We start from the raw sequence: 21,856 nt of genomic DNA, 5'->3' as shown, positions 1-21,856 counted from the left end.
GGGGGGGCACCAAGAGAGTGGGGCCCTAAGCTATAGCATGTTTAGCTTATAAGTAAATCTGCCTGCAAAACTGGCTTGCGTCTGAAGGAGTTGGAGCCACCCATGCCTGCTTAGCACCCCACCCACTTTGACTCAGCCCTACTAGTCAACCGATTTCCCGTTGCCCAGACTGGCCAGGGAGGAAGTCCTCACCTTAAAGGCGAGAACGGAAAACTTCTGCCCGGATTCCTCCACCACGTACCCCAGCTCAAACACAGGACACAGGGGGTCCCTGTCTTTGTGGTAGGTGCAGTTCCTGAGGTAGGTCTTGTTGACTCCCTCCACAAGGTTACGTCTGCGGAAGAGGAAGAAACAAACCCTGTTATCTCTGTTTGCAGATGGCTCACTAAATGAAGGTTGTTCACTGGGCTGCCAGCTGCCTTGCACATCACGCCATGAGTGGAAAAGGCAGGGTAGGTTCAGGACAGGACCCCGCCTGGAGTCCTGTGTCCAGCTGCATTGTACAGCTTCCAGAGTGAAATATACTCGCAGTCGAGTGTGGATTTCATGCTCTTTATTCAGCTCATAGTGGTGAGGAGGAATGGAAGTTCCCCCGATATGTCTGCTTTATATACATTATTTACACAATGGGCCCCACGTGATTGGCTAATTCCGGGATTCTCCTATAGGCCAATCTGGTTGCGGATTCACTTCCATCTGGAGTTGGATTGAGTGGCTCCTGTGGCCCAATCAGACTGCTGCATTCTGAATCTTATTTTTCTAGGACCAATCAGACTGCTGCATTCTGGGTCCTATTGTCCTAGGACCAATCAGACTGCTGCATTCTGGATCCTATTCTTCTAGGACCAATCAGACTGCTGCATTCTGAATCCCATTCTTCTAGGACCAATCAGACTGCTGCATTCTGGGTCCTATTGTCCTAGGACCAATCAGACTGCTGCATTCTGAATCCTATTGTTCTAAGACTGCTGCAATTTGGATCCTATTCAACTCAGTACATAATACAGAGGATGCTGAAGACCCACCTCTTTGCCCTGGCTTGAACTGTATAATTTTAGGACCTACTTTATTTTTATGATTCTAACTTTTTAAAAAATTAAATAATTCTTATTAGTTTTCCATCACAATAATCCAATAAAAGCCTCATTATAACAACGCCAAATTATAATTATAAAAGCCAAATTATACAATTTAGGTGTCCCCCCCCCCCCCCCCCCCGTGTACAAGAATTGATGGTTTGATGATGATTTACTAAATTTCTGCATTCCGAAATCTTATGAATTTCCATTACACTCCAGTCAGAATAACAAACCCTTATACGATTCTAACGTCTTTTAAACTGTTTTTAATTTTATAAGTCGCCCTGGAGGGGCAGGTAATATAAGAACAACACAACAACAACAACAACATTTCAGTATATCATGAGTACTGTCCCACACGATCTCATGGATCCTGGGCTTACCTGGCGACTTTGAACTTGGGGAAGGTGATGCTGTTCTTGATAAACAAGGTGAAGTTTTCAGCCGCCAGAAGCAGAGGGGGGCTGTAGGACGAAAGCAGGATTAGTGCCTATGTGTCAAAATGCCTGTGTCCAAAGGAGGTGGGGATACCCTTCCACCTTACTTGTTTACAAAATTATATGCCACTATTATTAAAACCAATCCAGAGCCATTAGCAACAATTATATATAAAACCATACACAAACACAAACACACATAAAAAATGCACACACAAAACCCTCCCAGTTCATGCTGTGTTGAGGATCCCAGGAATAGACAATCATTGATTAGATGGACCCAATGGCCTAAGAGGCAACATCCTACATTCTTCTGATTTCATGAGGACTAGTGTCGCTTGGATGAGAAAGCAGAGACTTACTTAGGAACTTTGTCATCGATCTCCACTGGACACCACCCAAAGATCTCGCAGGTTTTCTCTGTGTGGCTAAAATTCACACACTTCCCAGTCATGATACCTGCAGGAAATGGAAAACACAGTCCGCTTAGTAAAAGATCACCTAAGAGACCAGCATGAGCTATTTGCAGTCTTTGGATAAAGCTCTACTACACTCTAACCCAGACATAGGCAAACTCGGCCCTCCAGATGTTTTGAGACTACAATTCCTATCATCCCTGACCACTGGTCCTGTTAGCTAGGGATGATGGGAGTTGTAGTCCCAAAACATCTGGAGGGCCAAGTTTGCCTATGCCTGCTCTAACCCATGATTTCCTCTAGCAGCTTGTAAACCTGTGAAGGGGAACGTCTGCATTTAATCTATGCACTTCGCCTTGAATGCTTTAGACCAGGGATGGGGAACTTGTGGGTCTCCAGAGGTTGAAGAACTACAACTCCCACCCTCCTCTCTGACATATTGCCACACTAGCCAGGGCTGATGGGAGTAAAATCAACACAGAAGTTTATAAAATTATGCATGGCATGGAGAGAGTGGATAGAGAAAAGCTTTTCGCCCTCTCTTTTGCAGCCCTACCCTGACGTCATGCAAATCCGGGATGGTGATGCTAATCCTCCAATGCGGGCTGTGTGACGACAGCCTTGCGTTTTTAGATATATAGGTAGATATATAATGAGTCACAGGGTGAATGCAACAAGGGCTTATTGCCTCCACGGTTTCCTTCTCACCTTGGCCCTGACGAAGGAACTTTCCGGCAGTGCATTCGCTGTCTTGGTCACATTTCCCTGCTTCGGGATGCTGAGATAAGGGCAGAAAAAAACGTGTGTCACTCAACAACCAGGATGTAAATTTACATCACATCTCTTTTGCATTCTTACATCAGGCACTTCATTGCTGGGGACTCTGTGGCCCTCCAGACGTTGCTGGACCAAAATTCCGACCACCCCTGATTATTGGGATGGGAAGAATCAAACTAGTGATGGAGGAGCACAAGTCAGGCTAGCATGTTGGGAAGGTTTGCTGAGGAAGTGAGTCTCACTTCACTTGGGGTTACAGATGGAAGCAGCAAGACTTGGAGATGATGTGTGTTGGTGGAGGGGCAGGTTCCTGGTGGTGGATGACCTTGTGTGGTATGGAAAGGAGGACAAGAAACAAAGTTTTATGGCATTGTCTGCATCAGCTTGATGCATCCCTGAAAATAGCACAAGGACTCTCATCCCGTTACTTGTTTTGCTTTGCCCCTGATTAGTGCTTTGCTTCTTGGTTGTTTGCCAGGAAAGCACTTCATTAAAGCACTTCAGTTAATTGGTACAAACGTCTTGCGACATCCCTCCTCCTGGCTACTTTACAGACCTTTCACCCTTCCTAGTCGGGACCTTTTGTAACTCCCCCCTATTAACATTTATGCTCGTTTCTTTTCAGGGTTGGGGCTCTCCTGTTCTTGCACAATTGCCGCTACTTCCCACTGAGGCAAGAACACTCCCTTCTGAATCATCTATGTTCGCTGCAGAAAGCTTTGCAATATCAGTGACCTCTGATTACATTAAATTCCTGGGCTTTGCAGAGGGAGGGAGGTGGGAGACAGAATCTGTTACTCTTCAGTCCACTGCTAGCCTTAAACTTGCAGAACTTTTGCTCGTGCCTGTTAGTTTTTGCCAACTTTCCCCCATTTGAAACTCTATTTGATTTGGGCTTTCATGGTAAAATAAGAAGGCAGTTGACAGGGTGTCCTCTTGAATGTTTTAGCCAGTTGATGGAATGTTATTATCGTGGTGGCCTGCTTGTATCTTTAGGGGAAAGTCATCCTTCTCCATCCTGGTTCGATCCAGGTATTTTGGACTAAAACTCCCCATGTGTGGAGATAGTCTCTTCCTTTAAATTCCTAGGAGTTTATCTCAGTGAAGACCTTACTTGGAAAATAAATGCAACCCAGGTGGTTAAGAAAGCCCAACAGGGACTCCATCTCTTCAGAATATTGCAAAAGAAGGATGTCAATCAACATTTGATGATCTCCTTCTACTGGTCCACAATAGAAAGTGTCCTTTCATACTGCATCACGGTGTGGTATGCTGGTTTGACATCAACTGATAGGAAGTGCCTACATAGGGTGGTGAATGCAGCACAAGATATTATGGGCTGTCCTGTGAATCCGCTGGATGAAATAGTGGAAGAACGTTGCCTCAGGAGAGTGAGGAAAGTTCTTAGGGATGATTTACACCCTGGCCAGCACTTTCTTGATCTCCTGCCCTCAGGAAGAAGATATAGAAGCATGATTAGTCGCACCAACAGGGTAAAGAACAGCTTCTATCCGTGGGCTGCTGAATGAAAAGATAACAACAGGGCAACTGACTTTCGGGTTTGGTGGGTGTGCGTCAGTAAACGAGGGGAATTAAGACTAAGAGAGCTGAGTGGGGGTGCTTGTGTAATCTCACTGTATAAAAGTTGTACAAGAGACAATAAAGTATTTTAGTCAGCCCCAGACATGGCATGGTACAGGTCTAGGAGGGGCAGGAGCCAGACTGCAGGTGGTGGTAGGATTGCCACCTTGCTTCTCACAGATGCATAGCTTGGTGGAACTGCTGTGGATTAAAGCAGATCTATGTAGCAAAGAGGGACGTGGGTGGCGCTGTGGGTAAAAGCCTCAGCGCCTAGGGCTTGCCGATCAAAAGGTCGGCGGTTCGAATCCCTGCGGCGGGGTGCGCTCCCGTTGTTCGGTCCCAGCGCCTGCCAACCTAGCAGTTCGAAAGCACTCCCGGGTGCAAGTAGATAAATAGGGACCGCTTACTAGCGGGAAGGTAAACGGCGTTTCCGTGTGCGGCTCTGGCTCGCCAGAGCAGCGATGTCATGCTGGCCACGTGACCTGGAAGTGTCTCCGGACAGCGCTGGCCCCCGGCCTCTTGAGTGAGATGGGCGCACAACCCTAGAGTCTGTCAAGACTGGCCCGTACGGGCAGGGGTACCTTTACCTTTACTATGTAGCAAAGAGCTGCATTGCAGCTGGCTCCGTATGATCCCTGTGGATGGGTCAGTGGTCAGAGCTGCATGAAAGTCTAACAGCTCTTTAAACTCATAACTGTTCGACAATCCAGCAGACTCCCTCTGAAGGTGGTGACTCTCCTTCATAGGAGGTTTTTGAAGCAGAGGCTGGGTGGCCATCTGTCATGGATTGCAAGGGGGTCGGACTAGTGGATCCTTCGGGCCCCTTGCGACTCTACAATTCTATGACTCTAGGGAGTTTATTTATTTATTGGAATAAAATTTAAATGCTGTTTGATTGTAGAAAACAACAACAACAAAACAAAATCAACAACCCTCATAGCAGTGTGCAAAACAGTGAGATTAACAGTGAAAACAGCTAAAAACAACTATTTGGTAATGTATTAATTACAAAAAAAGCTAAAAACGGGATCAAAACACACGTCAACATTCAACACATCTGGGTAAGCTCACCTAAATAAAAAAATGTTTTTAGACCACTGTAAGCAGAGGAAAACATTAGCAGGATTCTTGCAGGTAACAAATACTATGGATGATATGGACAGATGCAAAATATAGGTTGTGAAATAATATGCAGTCAGTGGCGTAGCGTGGGGGGTGCAGGGGGGGCCGGCCGCACCGGGCGCAACATCTGGGGTTAGGGCAAATCCATGGGTTAGGGGGCGCAAATCCACAGGTTAGGGGGCGCAAATCCACGGGTTAGGGGGCGCAAATTACTTGCCTTGCCCCGGGTGCTGACAACCCACGCTACGCCGCTGTATGCAGTTGAAAATGTTGGCAATAGAACCCAGGAAGGGGATGGTGGGAAGTCCCGAGATTCAGACAAATCTCTTTATATGTATATGTATTTGGTATTGTTATAACTTTATACATAAAATGAAATAAAACAATTTTAAAAAGAGTTTTTAGCAGGCACCAAAAGAAGTGCAGTGAAAGCACCTGCCTAGGCAGGGAGCAGGGGCGGTTCGTCCTGTTTCGCCGCCTGAAGCGAAACAGGGGTGTGCCACTCCCTGCCTTCCCGCTACCCCCCAATTTATGTTGCCGGAATGCCCCCTCTCTCATTCAACTTATTGAGAGCCAGGGTGCTCCTCAGAGATGTTGCTACCCGTCTTCTCCACTCCCGGACTCCAAACTCTGGACTCGCCGGCAAATGTTGCGCAGCCTAATTTTGTGCGTGTTTGCTGCTGGCTGCTGTGAGCACATTCTGAAGAAGGAAAGAGAGATATGTGGAATTAACAAACAACTGATTACCTCAGGGCACGTTTCCTGCTTCTGTCCACGGGTGATAATGAAGTTGGTCATAACCACAAAGGAACTGTCGCCCTACAGAGGAAAATAAGACCAGATAGCTTGGGTAAGGAGAAGTGTAATTAGGCCTCTTTTGAATTATGGAGCTGGAGGAGACTCTTGAGAGTCCCATGGACTGCAAGAAGATCAAACCTCTCCATTCTGAAGGAAATCAACCCTGAGTGCTCACTGGAAGGACAGATCCTGAAGCTGAGGCTCCAATACTTTGGCCACTTCATGAGAAGAGAAGACTCCCTGGAAAAGACCCTGATGTTGGGGAAGATGGAGGGCACAATGAGAAGGGGACGACAGAGGACGAGATGGTTGGACAGTGTTCTCGAAGCTACCAGCATGAGTTTGACTAAACTGCGGGAGGCAGTGGAAGACAGGAGTGCCTGGCGTGCTCTGGCCCATGGGGTCATGAAGAGTCGGACACGACTAAATGACTAAACAACAACAACATGCCTCTTCTGCTCTCTGTTCAACAGTGGAACAGACTCCTTGCGAAGGTGGTGGACTCTCTTTCACTGAAGGTCCTTAAGCAGAGATTGGATGGCGACCTGTCAGGGATTCTGTAGCTGTGATTCCTGCGCTGCAGGGGGTAGGACTAGATGACTCTCAGGACCCCTTCTAACTGTAGAATTCTGTGATTGTTTGAACCAGGTGGTCCACAGGTTGGCTTACCAGCTTGCCTTTTACCCTGGTGGTGGAATTATCAAATTCCAGATCAGCTTATTACAAAATCTCCTCCATCCATTATTTAATGATGAGAAGGTTGGTTCATAATACATCAAGCTGCCATATCAACCAGCCTCTAAATTGTGGGATTCCCTTGCTAGGGAGATGCAACTGGTTTCTTCACTATACGGCTTTCGGCAAATGCTGAATACGCACATTTTTGCGCCTGAGACGTGTGTTTTGGGGGCCCACCCTATTCTTGTGACTGAAATGTGTTTCAACTGCTTCTAATTCATAATTTTAAGTTGTTGTCACCTACCCTAGGACCTGCTGGTGAAGGGCGGGTAATGGCAATAAAACATAATAATAATACTATCCACTTTCCTGCTCTTATTCCCCACAGAACGGTACAATTCCCAGAATCCCCTGGGAAAGGGCATTGGTGGTTAAACCACTTTTGGAATTGTAGCTCTGTGAGGGGAATAGGGGCCTCCTAACAACTCTCTGTATCCTTAGCAAACTACAGCTCCCAGAATTCTTTGGGGAAGCCCATGACTGCTTATATTATCATAGTGCTTTTCGTGTAGGGGGTGAATATGTCCTGGATATCAGCTACCAACAAGCACTGCCATTTGCGTACAGAGTTCAAATATGTATAAATAGCACTAAGCAGGAAGAAAAACTGTCCAATTAATACAACCACGACAAAAGAAGGGTGAATGGCCAATTTTTGTGAAAAACTTCCATCAGCACCTCAGAGAACAGCCTCTCGTGAAAAAGAAAACTGCTCAGCTCAAAGACTTCTTATCAGTTGCTGATGCACATCCCGGATTACTGGGATACATTCCTTAAAGATGATAGTTGAAAAAAGCTTTCGCCAAGGAGACTTAGGCATAGCTGTCAACTTTTTGCTTTTTTTGCGAGGAATCCTATTCAGAATAAGGGAATTTCCCTTAGAAAAAGGGAAATGTTGGCAGCTATTAAAGACTTAGGATAAACTGGGACATAGAGGATAAAGATTTACTGCTCAAAACAGATCTCTAACTGGTTGTTCCATAGTATCACAGTTCTATTTGTGTTGCTGTTAACTGATTATCCTTTATATATATATATATGTTTGTACTTCGGGGTACATTGCAAGTATTTTTACATACTGCTGGGTCTCATTGCGGTTTGTGTCACATTCACAGTGTGTGTGGCCACACTTAACTCCGTGTTTGATTGTGATCATCATTTTCCCTACAGTGGTACCTCGGGTTAAGTACTTAATGCGTTCCGGAGGTCCGTTCTTAACCTGAAACTGTTCTTAAACTGAAGCACCACTTTAGCTAATGGGGCCTCCTGCTGCGCCGCCGGAGCACAATTTCTGTTCTCATCCTGAAGCAAAGTTCTTAACCTGAGTTGCTATTTCTGGGTGAGCGGAGTTTGTATGTAACCTGAAGTGTATGTAACCCGAGGTACCACTGTATCTGAAAGGTACTATTGTTGTTTAAGCTTAAAGATAATAATTATATGGGGAAATAAATGGAAAAATTGTTGACATCCCACTCTGTTTCCCCCCTACATTTTCTTCATCTTTTTAACTATACTAGTAGAGCAGTTTGTAAAACTCTGAAGGCTGGCTAGGGTATCCGTGTGGAGAATGTGAAGGACCACATGAATGAGTTGCGAATTGAGCAGGAATTGAATTGGTTCCTTTCCGGAGGGCGTGAACCGGCACTGGAACCAATTCCTTTTTCTTAAAACCAAACTTTCCAAGAGCTTCTTTTCCTTCTGTTGGGCAGAAGTGCTTCATTCCTTACCTGAGGAGGGAAAACATAATCAGCCACGTCCCATATGTGTGGGCCGATCTCACTGGTATTTGTCAGGGTTAATCCTTTGAGCTTCACAGAGACGGAGCTGATGATGCCATCCTTGGACTGGTAGCCTTTCTCATAAAGGAAAACCCACCTAGTGAAGAAGTGGGAGGGGTGGAGAGACACAAGATAATTGACAGCCACAAGGAGCAATTGGGTGTTGCGTTCTTGCATCCTCAGAACAGCCAATCACATTGCAGATTCTATACCTGTCCTCTAATTCTGGGATGGGCAACCTGTTGGCCCTAGACTGTATATGGTCCACAGTCTAAATTTATGTGACGTAAAGCATCATCCAAATACCCTGGACCTTCCCTCCACCATGCTAGCCTCTCCTGACCACCAACTCTTTGATGGCACACTGAGCCCTAAAGGAGGGGGAGGGAAAGTTGAAATTCTGGGATATTCAAAAAGCAGCCAGACCTACAATTCATATCTTGCTAGATAGGCACATCATGGGAGCTGAAGCTCACAGAGTCTTCTGTTATATATTTATATCTATCTATCTATCTATCTATCATCTATCTATCTATCTATCTATCTATCTATCTATCTATCTATCTATCTATCTATTATCTATCTATCTATCTATCTATCTATCTATCTATCTATCTATTATCTATCTATCATCTATCTATCTATCTATCATCTATCTATCTATCTATCTATCTATCTATCTATCTATCTATCATCTATCATCTATCTATCTATCTATCTATCTATCTATCTATCTATCTATCTATCTATCTATCTATCTATCATCTATCATCTTCCTTTCTGAGCTCCAGTGCTCAGGCACCATTTTAAGCTAGACTTAAGTGCCTTATTTCTCGCTCTATAAGACGCACCAGACCACAAGACGCACCTAGTTTTTTGGAGGAGGAAAACAAGGGAGAAAAAATCTGAATCTCAGAAGCCAGAACAGCAAGAGGGATTGCTGCGCAGTGAAAGCAGCAATCCCTCTTGCTGTTCTGGCTTCTGGGATAGCTGCGCAGCCTGCATTCGCTCCATAGGATGCACACACATTTCCCCTTACTTTTTAGGAGGGAAAAAGTGAGTCTTATAGAGCAAAAAATACGGTATGTGTTTGTCGCTGGATCACCATTTTAAGCCTGCCTGAACAAAGCTGCTGTACCTGTTACTACTCTTCAGCAAGTAAAGCTCATACCAACAAACTTAGTTGGTCTCTAAGGTGCTACTGGCCAAGGGAACTGGCGTACAGCATGACTAAGCCGAATCTGGCAAACCAGAGCAGTGTGCGGAAACACCATTTACCTTCCCGCTGGAGCAGTACCTATTTATCTACTTGCACTTTGATGTGCTTTCAAACTGCTAGGTGGGCAGGAGCTGGGACCGAGCAACGGGAGCTCACCCCATCGCGGGGATTCGAACCACGAACCTTCTGACTGGCAAGCCCTAGGCTCTGCGGTTTAGACGACAGCGCCACCCGCGTACCTAAAAAAGCATATTGGATTACTAGCCTTTTAGTTTTTAAGGCTAAAACCAGCCTATCTAGCTAAATGTTGCAGGGATAAAAGGAAGGACTTCTTCACGCAGTGCAGAGTTAAACCATGGAACTCATTTCCACAGGGGGCAGTGATGGCCACCAACGTGGATGGCTTGAAGAGAGAGATTGACAAATTCATGGAGGGCACAGCTACCAATGAATACTAGCTCAGCCTCAGCAGTTGGAGACAGCAATGCTTCTTAATGCCAGTTGCTGGAAACCACAGGAGGGGAGAGGGATCTTGTGCTCGAATCCTGCTTGTGGGTTTCCCACAGGGATCTGGTTGGCCACTGTGAGAACAGGAGGCTGGACCAGATGGTTTATTTATTGGCCTGATCCAGCAGGCTCTTCTTAAATTGTCACAGCTGCCTTGCTTTAGTGTGAGACCAAGAGGAGACCTGGTTCAAAACATCCACTTCATCTCTTGTGCCGTGGGAGTCCTGCCCATATTCTGCTGTGGGGATGAAAACCAGATTTATCTCCTTTTTTAGCCCGGCAGTCTCGAGCAGACCATGCCACACAATCTTGGATTTCAGCTCGAAAAGTGATGGCTTCCTTTACCGCCTCCGAGAGCCAGGATGAATCAATCCGCTGTGTTTTGCTTGTGACCTAATGGGCTATTTGCGGAGTCAAAACGGAAGGGATCTGATTTGAGGGAATGCTAATCTGGCAAAAAATGAGGGACACTTCCAGCCACATATGGCATGGAGTGACATGAAAGTGGTTGCTGGATATTTTTCGTTTTTACTAAATATAAGCCGCTATTATAACAGGACTGGCCCAATGCATTTTGGAACCTCAAAATGGCGGCCTTCCCCCCAAATGCCAGGGAAGAAGGGGTGAGTGAAGACCTACACCAGGAGCAAAGGGGGAATAAATATCTCCATCAGGAGCAAGGAGGAAAGTTAAATCTACCTTACTCAGTGGTTGAAGGGGAAATCAAAGACCATCACTGGGGAGGGGTGCGGGGAAGCGGCCCACTCCATACCCTCCAACATTTCTCCGATGAAAATAAGGACATCCCATTCCATAATGATAATCTTACTATTTATACCCCACACATCTTATTGGGTTTCCCCAGCACTCTGGGAAGCTTCTAACATATATAAAAACATAATAAAACATTAAGTAATTTTTAAAAACCCTTCCCTATACAGGATTGCCTTCAGAAGGCTCGGAGGTTGGATGACTCCATAACCTCCAACGGACATCCTAAGGAAAAGTGGGACATTCCGGGATCAAATCAGAAACCGGGACAGCTTCTCTAAATCAGGGACATCCATGGAAAATAGGGAAACTAGGAGGGTCTGTTACTGTGAATGATACTGGATGGGTGCAGAGCCCAGAAGCACCCGCCATTTCCTCCTTAGGGCTGAGGGGAGACCAGCCTCCTATTTTTCAATCTTGTAGAGGCAGCATTGAGGGGAGGAGGAGGAGGAGGAGGAGGAGGAGGAGGAGGAGGAGGAGGAGGAGGAGGAAGAAGAAGAAGAAGAAGAAGAAGAAGAAGAAGAAGAAGAAGAAGAAGAAGAAGAAGAAGAGGAGGAGGAGGAGGAGTAGTAGTAGTAGTAGTAGTTTGGATTTGATATCCCACTTTATCACTAACCTAAGGAGCCTCAAAGCAGCTAACAATCTCCTTTCCCTTCCTCCCCCATAACAAACACTCTAAGGTGAGTGAGGCTGAGAGACTTCAGAGAAGTGTGACTGGCCCAAGCAGTTGCATATGGAGGAGCGGAGACGTGAACCCGGTTCACCAGATTACAAGTCTACTGCTCTTAATCTCTACACCACACTGGCTCTTAGAGAATCATAGAACTGTAGAGTTGGAAGGGACCCAAGGGTCATCTAGTCCAACCCCGTGCAATGCAGCAATCTCAGCTAAAGCATCCATGGCAGGTGGCCACCCAACCTCTGCTTAAAAGCCTCCCATGAAGTCCGCAACCTTCCAAGGGAGTCCGTTCCGCTGTCAAACAGCTCTGACAGTCAGAAAGATTTTCCCGATGTTTTGTTGGCATCTCGTTTCTAAAGATGGAGCAAGCTAGCTTTCCGCTGCTCCAGAGGGGAGGCCCTGAACCAATGTATTCCAATAGCATGAAAGGAGATTCCGACTCAACATTAGGAAGGATTTTCTGACAGTAAGAGCTGTTTGACAGTCAACTGGACTCCCTCAGAAGGTGGTGCGCTCTCCTTCCTTGGAGGTTTCGAAACAGAGGTTGGATGGTCATCTGTCAGGGATGCTTTAGCTGAGATTACCGCATTGCAGGGGGTTGGACTAGATGACCCTCAGGGTCCCTTCCAACTCTACAATTCCATGATTCTACGAAATGGAGGCCTGAAGCTCCAACTGTTTATACTTTACCAAGGACAGTCCTGGCCCCTAAACCTGTGAAGTCTTGAGATCTGGGCCTGTTCTGTTAAGGTAGCAGAGCAATCGCTTTTTGTGAGGGCGCAGACCCTGCAGCCACTGGCATGGCTAGGAAAGACCCCCAGTTTGCAAACCTGGAGAGCTGCTGTCAGATAGTGTTGATAATACTGAGCTAGATGGACCAATGGCTAGTATAGAACCAGATTACGAGTCTGCCGCTCTTAACCACTACACCACACTGGCTCTCGAGGATGCTGAGGAGGAGGCGGATCTGGCATTCAAGGAGCAAGCTGCAGCTGTTGCAGTGGGTGATGCGCCAGATCCGCTGCTGCTGCGAATCCTGCCGCTGCCTAAGGCCGCTGCCTCATGTTGCCTCATGGGTGGACCGCCCCTTATCGCACTACAATATTTTCATGTGATACGGCACATCTGGTGTGGGGTAACAGTTAAGAGTGCTGGATCTGGCAGACCAGGGTTCAAATCCTGGTTCTGTCATGAAGCTCACTGGGTGACTTTGGGCCAGTCACTGCCTCTCAGCTAAACCTATCTCACAGAGTTGTTGTGGCGATTAGATGAGGAGCGGGAGAACCACATACATCACATTTTTTACAAATAAATAAAACAATAGAATGTACCGTATTTTTCCGTGTATAAAACACCCCCGTGTATAAGACAACACCTATTTTTTCGAACCCAAAATTAAGAAATCAATGTTTTTTGGGGGAGATCACCCTTGAGTTGTTGAGCCTTTTTGGACGAGGTCACCCCAAAGTTGTTGAGGAGTTAGCTTCTTCACAGCAGTCTTATACACAGAAAAACACGGCAATCATTGGGGCTAGTATACAGGCCCTCCACAGATTTGTCTATCACTATATTTTCTGGGAGAAATGCCATTGTTGAAATCTACACTGCGGGAAGAAGTCCTTTCTTTTGCCTGTCCTGATTCTTCCAACACTCGGCTGCATCAGATAGTCCCCTGAGCTAATGCAAAGGGCAAGAAACGACATTCTGTTCATTTGGTTTAACACGGAGGATATAAGGCGTCAGCGACAACAAGTGGATTATCATTCCCCTAGAAACTTACATTTTACTCTTTCTTTAAAGTATCATGTGTAGGGCTGGGAATTCCCAAATAAACACAAAAACCTTCCAGACATTCTCTGCTTGTAGCTGAACTGCCCTTTGGCCATCTCTCATGAGGCTGGGAACGAGAATCTGGCAAGCAAAGAGCCAGGGTATATTAATTTTAGTCTGTTCCGGAAAATAAGTTACGACGTTTATGCTGAGGAGCAGGCACGTCGCCAAGTTTCTGTCAAAAAGGCATCTTGGTGCATGAGCTAAGAAACACAGCCCAAACGATGCTAGGGTCTCTGACTGCTCACAGCCCCATCATCATCTGAGACACCAAGGAAGGCACATTGCAGGGGGGTGGACTCGATGATTTCTTGCATCCTCTCCAGCTCTCCAGTTCTATGACTGTAGAGGAAAGGAAGACATTCACCACTGTGGCATGGCCTTCTTGGTGGTGGCATCCAGGCCGTGACATTTTCTGCCCCTGAATACTCCTCTATTGATTTCTTCTTCTCTATCTTTTTTGGGCTGCCCCAGGCAGGGCAAGGAACAGGAAATGGCAGAGGCGGTATTTTGAAGGAGGCGGGAGGCTCTGACAGGGTCCTAGAATCATCCCACTTCCTTCCCAAAGCCTATTTAGCTCTGTCCCAGCTTTGGAAAGGAGATGGGAGGGATTTAGGACCCTGCCAAACCCCTCACGCCTCCTTTCCGAAGCCAGGCAAGCACTTACCCGGGGCCCAGTATACCTGAAGGAGCGTCTCCACCCCCATCATTCTGCCTGGACACTGAGGTCCAGCTCTGAGGGCCTTCTGGCAGTTCCCTTGCTGCGAGAAGCCAAGTTACAGGGAACCAGGCAGAGGGCCTTCTCGGTAGTGGCACCCTCCCTGTGGAATGCCCTCCCATCAGATGTCAAAGAGATGAACAACTAACTGATTTTTAGAAAACATCTGAAGGCTGTTTAGGGAAGTTTTAAATGTGTGACATTTTAATGTATTTTTAATCTTTGTTGGAAGCCACCCAGAGTGGTTGGGGAAACCCAGCCAGATGGGCGGGGTAAAAATAATATATTATTATTATTAAAATTATTATTGAGAAGGCGCCCCCTTGGCTCGGTGCCCCAACCAGATGCCCCAATGTGGAAACTAGCAAGCAGGATTTGAGTGCAAGAGCCCTCTCCCCAACAGTAAAAAAAAAAAAAGGTAAAGGTCCCATGGATGGTTAAGTCCAGTCAAAGGCAACCAAGAGGTGTGACGCTCATCTCACTTTCAGGCATGGGGAGCCGGCGTTTGTCCACAAACACATTTCCGGGTCCTGTGGTCAGCATGGCTAAATGTCTTCTGGTGCAACAGGACACTGTGATGGAAGTCAGAGTGCACAGAAATGCCGTTTACCTTTCCACCACAGTGGTACCTATTTATCTACTTGCACTGGTGTGCTTTTGAACTGCTAGGTTGGCAGGAGCTGGGACAGAGCAATGGCAGCTCATCCCATCGCGGGGATTCGAACCGCTGACCTTCTGATCAGCAAGCCCAAGAGGCTCAGTGGTTTAGACCATAGCACCACCCATGTCAACAGTGCCAACACTTTGCTTGGTACCATTCAGTCTGGAATATAACAACAATGGAGAAAATTATGCACAATTTGAGATTTCTGCAAGGACTAGACCTTCCAAACACTATTTATACAATTTGACATTATTTTATTACATATACCACGGAAACATTGTTTTCAAGACAACCCATACCACAAGCTTTGCCCATCTGGAACTATATTATCTGATAATCAGATAACATTAATATTCTTTACTAGGACTTTGTTATTTTTCCCCATGTGCAGCTGTGCTCATTCTACACCCCTATTTTATAGCTTTGCTTTTCACCTTTTAATTTTGAACTGTTGTTCTAACCGTTCGCTCAGTTTTATATACGCTATAAAATGAATTTCTTAAAAAAGTTACAAAAAACAGCACCCCCAGTAACAGCATTTGATCACTGCATGACACAAGATGGAGAGTGGTGAGTAAAAAATAATAGGGACAGATGGAGCATGTTTTATTGCTGCATGCAAACATGGTTATTACAGAACCGGATTTGCTGCAAAGGGATCAGATTTACAGCAGATTTACACCTGTGCCTCTCCCAGAACAATCATTCGGAGGCCGAGTGGCCCTCAAGACCGCCTGAGTGGTTTCCTACTGCTTGAGAGTGTCGTTTCTAGGATATCGGCAATCATCAATATTTATCTAGTGATTTAACACCTAGTGTTAGGAGGGAAGGAGAAAAGCTGTTCTGCATCCACTTTCCCTATTGAACGGAGTTGGACCATATGACCTTTTAGGTCCCTTCCAACTCTACAATTCTATCATTTTCTATTATTCCAGGCTATTGCCTTTAAACCTTGCTGGTTGGCTTCTTCTAAGACATCTGGTTGACCACTGAGGGTCAAAACAGGACCCCGGACAAAATGAACTATTTGCTCTGATCCAGGAAGTCAGGTTGACTTCAGAGAGTTAGGGCTCATCCTGCTTGTCCTGTGCTTAGAAAGCACAGATTTCAGCGATTCCCCACTTAATCTGCACTTTCTTAGCATGGGTCCAAGGGGAGGGTCCAAGCGATTTTCCCCTCGCCCCATTCCTTTCCCAGGGAAAACCCACTCTTTGGTGCTCAATCGGAGCAAATGTCAATCTGGAGAAAACCCAGCTGATGTTTGCTCTGATTAAGCACTAAAGAGCGGTTTTCCCTAGGAGAAAGCAGCAGGACAAGATGAGCTTTTAGACAAGCTATTTCAAACTTTTATATGGTTTTTAAATAGCTCATCTTGTATCCTGAGCAAATCTTACATATGCTGGGGGAGAACTCAGCTACTGAATCGCCCAAACCCACGTAGATAGGAAATGAATTAGTAGAGATGGATCAGAAATCCAGTTTGGTTTGCATTTCCATGTGAACCTACCTAATTCACAATTCCGCAAGCAATATGTGATGTGAAAGGGGCCATCTTTTGAAATTCGCACTTCACCAAATGCAGTTCTCCAGCCAAACAAAAGCATGCATACTAGGGGAAAGTGTTAATCAGAAATGCATATACTGATGGAAAATGCATTAATAGTCAGCTGATCTCCACTTTACTATTATTTTTATTGTATGATTTTGTAAAATGCTCAGGGTTTTTTTAATGAAGTGTGGCATATACATATTCTTATAATGGAATTCTTCTTTGGCGATCCTTCATAGCTAAGTAAGATTGTCTTCCGTGAACACGGTCTTAGCCGTGAGTCTGCAAGTAACCATGGAGGCCAATTTTGGATCCACACGTCCTTCTACAGTTGGGACTTATAACTAAATTAAATTAAAGGTAACTGCTTAAAAAGAAAAAAACCACAGGCATGTTATGACCCATTTCTTTTAAATTACAAAGTGATGCAGAAATGTGAAGAACTGAGCTTGAGATTGGGGGGGGGGGAGAGAAATTGAGAGAAAGCGAAATTGACAAATTCGTTGATGCCTAATTAGGCACTAATCTAATGCCAGCAACCGTTCTTGGACTTGGGTTGCAAAACACTCCTGGAGATGTAAACACCCCAAAGCACGCTTAAATGTTTAATTGCAAAAGTTTTACAACTGTTGCTTTTCTGTTTGTCACTGTTTGGAATACGCATTGCTTTCTGAGAGTCCTGGAGGAGATCTCTGGAAGCTATCTTGTCTTCAGGAACCACACTGTGTGCCAGCAATCTCCTTTGTTCTTTCCTGGGAAGATGGGTAGAATAACAGAAGATCCATCTCCTTTCCATCCCTCCTTAGCAGCTCAGGACTTACAAATCACTGGGGATGGCGGCACCTGCCAATTCCATTTTTTCTCTGTTTCTCATTTTCACAATCTTCAGCGCAGAACTCTTCCACAGATCTCTGACCTTCCACTTTAAAAGCAAAGCAAGATTCTAGTCCTCATTGCGCTGCACTAAGGAGGAACCTAGGAAGCTGTTCTATACTAGCCATTGGTCCATCTAGCTCAGTATTATCAACACTATCTGACAGCAGCTCTCCAGGTTTGCAAACTGGGGGTCTTTCCTAGCCATGCCAGTGGCTGCAGGGTCTGCGCCCTCACAAAAAGCGATTGCTCTGCTACCTTAACAGAACAGGCCCAGATCTCAAGACTTCACAGGTTTAGGGGCCAGGACTGTCCTTGGTAAAGTGTAAACAGTTGGAGCTTCAGGCTTCCATTTTGTAGAATCATGGAATAGTAGAGTTGGAAGAGACCCTGAGGGTCATCTAGTCCAACCCCCTGCAATGCAGGAATCTCAGCCAAAGCATCCCTGACAGATGACCATCCAACCTCTGTTTCAAAACCTCCAAGGAAGGAGAGCGCACCACCTTCCGAGGGAGTCCAGTCGACTGTCAAACAGCTCTTACCGTCAGAAAATCCTTCCTAATGTTGAGTCGGAATCTCCTTTCATGCTATTGGAATACATTGGTTCCGGGCCTCCCCTCTGGAGCAGCGGAAAACTAGCTTTCTCCATCTTTAGAAACGAGATGCCAACAAAACATCGGGAAAATCTTTCCGACTGTCAGAGCTGTTTGACAGCGGAACGGACTCCCTTTGAAGGTTGCGGACTTCATGGGAGGCTTTTAAGCAGAGGTTGGGTGGCCATCTGTCATAGATGCTTTAGCTGAGATTGCTGCATTGCACGGGGTTGGACTAGATGACCCCTGGGTCCCTTCCAACTCTACAGTTCTATGATTCTCTGTAAGTACCCTCATGCCTAAAGTAGCCACAAGAGGCTGTGATGGCCATCAACCCAGAGGGCTTTAAAAGTGGATTAAACCAATTCATGGAGGACAAGGCTATCTCTGGCTATTCTTTGGGAGAGCCAGTGTGGTGTAGTGGTTAAGAGCGGTGGACTCGTAATCTGGTGAACCGGGTTCGCTTCCCCGCTCCTCCACATGCAGCTGCTGGGTGACCTTGGGCCAGTCACACTTCTCTGAAGTCTCTCAGCCTCACTCACCTCACAGAGTGTTTGTTGTGGGGGAGGAATGGAAAGGAGAATGTTAGCTGCTTTGAGACTCCTTAGGGTAGTGATAAAGCGGGATATCAAATCCAAACTCTTCTTCTTCTTCTCTTCCATGTCACAGCCATTTACTGAAGATGGCTATTATATCCAGGGGCATAGCTAGCTGCTCCGGCACTTGGAGAGGTGGGGGTGGGGCGATCCACGCATGGGGGCACCGCAGCCATCTGCCTAGGGGGGTGCCGCGGCCATCCATTTGGGACAGCACAGGGCCCCAAGCCACCGCGTCACTCCCAGGAGAGACGTGTGGCACGGGCATGCTGCAGACCAGGCCCCGCAGTAAGTGCCGCCCCCCGTGGTGTGCCATTTTGTAAAAAAAAAACCCCACCCAAGCTGACACCCGGGGTGGCCCACATAACCCCGCACCCCCCTTCCTAAGCCTCTGATTATATCATTGCATTGCATTTATGAATGGCTTTCCAGAAAACATCAACAATAAACGCACAAAAAACACCAAAACAAACAAAACCTGACAGTGTTACAGCAATAAAATGCTTCCCTTGGTTGCAGAGTCTAGCGTGCCCTTTGGCTCAGACCGCAGGAATCCTTTTGGGCCAGGAGTGCCCAATGCTAGATCTCTGGCAAGATTAGCAGGCTGTCGTCCCCTATGCCAATTTTGCACACCAGCGGAAGGGTTAACTGTCTCCTGTGCTTCCTGGCTGCCTCCTCCCTCTTCTCCCCCGGGATGGGGCTGATAGGACTTCTGGAAGAGGGAGAAGCAGGGGCCTGTAACTTCGGACATGGCTTTTGGGACAGGAAGCCTCTGGAGGGCTGATGGCATCCCAGCTCCTGGCAAGCTATTTCTAGGTAGCTGTCCCGATTTTTCTTAACAGTTGGCTGACCGTGGATTTTTATTGCCATGTTTACTTTTGCGTTTTCGTGTGCGCAGAAAGGATATTTAGAAAGAGCTGGAAATGATTGATTGGCAGGCACCGGCTTGCCTCAACAAGACAGGATTTTCCAACACAACAAATAGCTGGGTGACCTTGGGCCAATCACTGGCTCTCAGCCTGGCCTACCTTGCAGTGCTGTTGGGAGGGTGGAGGGGGAGAGGGACAACGATACATGCCACTTTGAGCTGCTTAGGAAAGATGAGATAGAAATGTAAATAAGAAGAACAAGTGGAACTTGCTACTATCCATTGAACCCATATGAGAGAAAACCCACCATGTTACAGTATTGATTAGTTCAACTAATTCCATTAATTAATTCATCAATCAGCTGGTTAAATGAAGAGAGAGATTGGAGAGGGAGGTGCAATTGGCAAACGGCCTGATACTAACCTTGTTACAGTGGAACGTAGCAAACTGCCTTATACTGAGGATAAAGTGGAGCCTATTGGTCCATCCAGGTCAGTGAGCTACAGCCCTTTCCTTAAAAGTAAAGCAAGATTCTAGTCCTCATTATTCCGAATGAAGGGCTGGTTTAAAGAGGAACAGGGAGTCTCTCCCAGTCCTACCTGGAAAAGTCACTGGGGATCGAACCCAAAACCTTCTGCATGCAAGGCAGATAGATGCTCCACCACTGAACGATGGCCCCTGCCCACAAGCTGGTTGACCCAAACCATAGAAGATGCACTCACCCAATGATGTAGGCAAGGACCACCAGCTGTATCAGCCTGAAGGTGAGCCCCACCTTCTTGTTCCGCACCAAAACCATCCGTGGCGTGTCATATTCGAAGAGGAACGAGGACACTTTCTCCGAGAATTTGTGCCCCATGGATGAAACGCCGCCTTGGTCTCTGCCAACTGCTGCAGGTGAGAAACCTCTGGCTGCTTCTTCAGGCTTTGGTTCCCTGCAAGTCCTGGTGTGGTGTTTTCTTGCAACTCATCCACTTTGCCTTCTGCCCTTCCCCAGGAGACGACACAGAGCTCTCTCTCTCTCTCTCTCTCTCTCTCTCTCTCTCTCTCTCTCTCTCTCATATCGGTGTGAGCAGGTCACTTTACATCTCCTTAGATGGTCTGGGGGGTGGGAGGTGGGTGTGCTTTCGGAAGCAAATATAATAAACCAGCCTGCAACCACTGTCCAGGAAACCGTTGCACCCTAGAGGTTTGTGCTCCTCCAGATGGTCGCAGGAGGAAGTGAACGAGCTGCGAAGAAGAAGAAGGAGCTTGTGCAAACCTTCCAACTTTTCACGGGCTAAAATAGGAGAACGCTTGCAAGTTGCCAGCTCTTTAGCCGAAAGTTCCTTGCCAAAGGTCCTCCTCTGTTACATTTTACTCTGCCTTCTGCGTGCTGTAAATATTTGCTTTGCAGTAGCGTTCCCTGTGCTGATTGAATAACCAAGAGGATGCTCCTTCTTTGACTTAGACACTTAAGAAAGAATTGTCCTGCAATAGGTTATCAACGGCTTAAAGAGCTAGAGTCAGGCTGGTGTATGATTATGAATGTTTACATCCCTCTTTTTCACCAAGGCTCAAGGTGGCTTACCCAAATCAAAGCAACACGGGTAAAACACAGGAAGCTGAAAACCTGTAAAAGATCATTCCATCCCTTCCAACGTTTCTCTGATGAAAATAGGGACATCCTAAGGGAAAGCGGGACATTCCGGGATCAAATCAGAAACAGGGGCTGCTTCTGTAAATACGGGATTGTCTGGAAAATAGGGACACTTGGAGGGTTTGTGCCCACAGCGTTATGCAATGCAAATGTTGAAACCCACAACCGAGGAACTGCTGGAGAATTTCTCCTCCCCCAAGAGAAATCTGGTGACACCACCACCACCATCCAATTTACCTGTCCAAAAATACAGTAGAGTGTTTTGAGAGGCCATTTGGACATGGCTCAAAAACTCTTCGGCAGTGGTTTAGTTGTCTACTGCATTTCACGGCTTCTGCCTACAAGGCTTTCCATTGGAGCACCTCATTGGCCACTGTGAGAATGGGGTGGTGGTCTAGAATGGTCCAACAGAGTTCTTGTTTTGCTCAAGCTACTCTCCCTATGAAAACAGTAGCAAGGCCCTCTCCATACTGAGATAACATTCCCGCATGTTGCTCTGCCCCTCTAAATGCTGGCGAGAATCCGCAGAGCTTATTTCACCCCCTCACTGGGCTTTTAAACAGCAAGCCCTGCAGAGAGTGGTGGGTGTCCCCAGACAACCGCTCACTCTCTGGGGACATTGC

General features: G+C 46.4%; 1 protein-coding gene across 1 annotated transcript in view; it reads right to left on the bottom strand.

Annotated features, from left to right (window-relative positions):
- P2RX1 (purinergic receptor P2X 1) overlaps nt 1-20,842 on the bottom strand; it is a 29,816-nt gene extending 8,974 nt beyond the window's left edge. Inside the window, exons 1-7 of the mRNA XM_028708610.2 lie at nt 20,317-20,842; nt 8,676-8,823; nt 6,160-6,231; nt 2,641-2,710; nt 1,879-1,975; nt 1,463-1,543; nt 193-334 (exon numbers count right to left, since the gene is read on the bottom strand). Coding sequence (XP_028564443.2) covers nt 193-334; nt 1,463-1,543; nt 1,879-1,975; nt 2,641-2,710; nt 6,160-6,231; nt 8,676-8,823; nt 20,317-20,453 — 747 coding nt within the window. The 5' untranslated portion in view covers nt 20,454-20,842. The remainder of the gene's footprint in view (nt 1-192; nt 335-1,462; nt 1,544-1,878; nt 1,976-2,640; nt 2,711-6,159; nt 6,232-8,675; nt 8,824-20,316) is intronic.
- Nucleotides 20,843-21,856: the final 1,014 nt, after the last annotated feature.

Source organism: Podarcis muralis, chromosome 15, assembly GCF_964188315.1.
Source record: "Podarcis muralis chromosome 15, rPodMur119.hap1.1, whole genome shotgun sequence".
Lineage (NCBI taxonomy): Eukaryota > Metazoa > Chordata > Lepidosauria > Squamata > Lacertidae > Podarcis > Podarcis muralis.
This window is presented reverse-complemented; position numbering and strand designations above follow the sequence as displayed.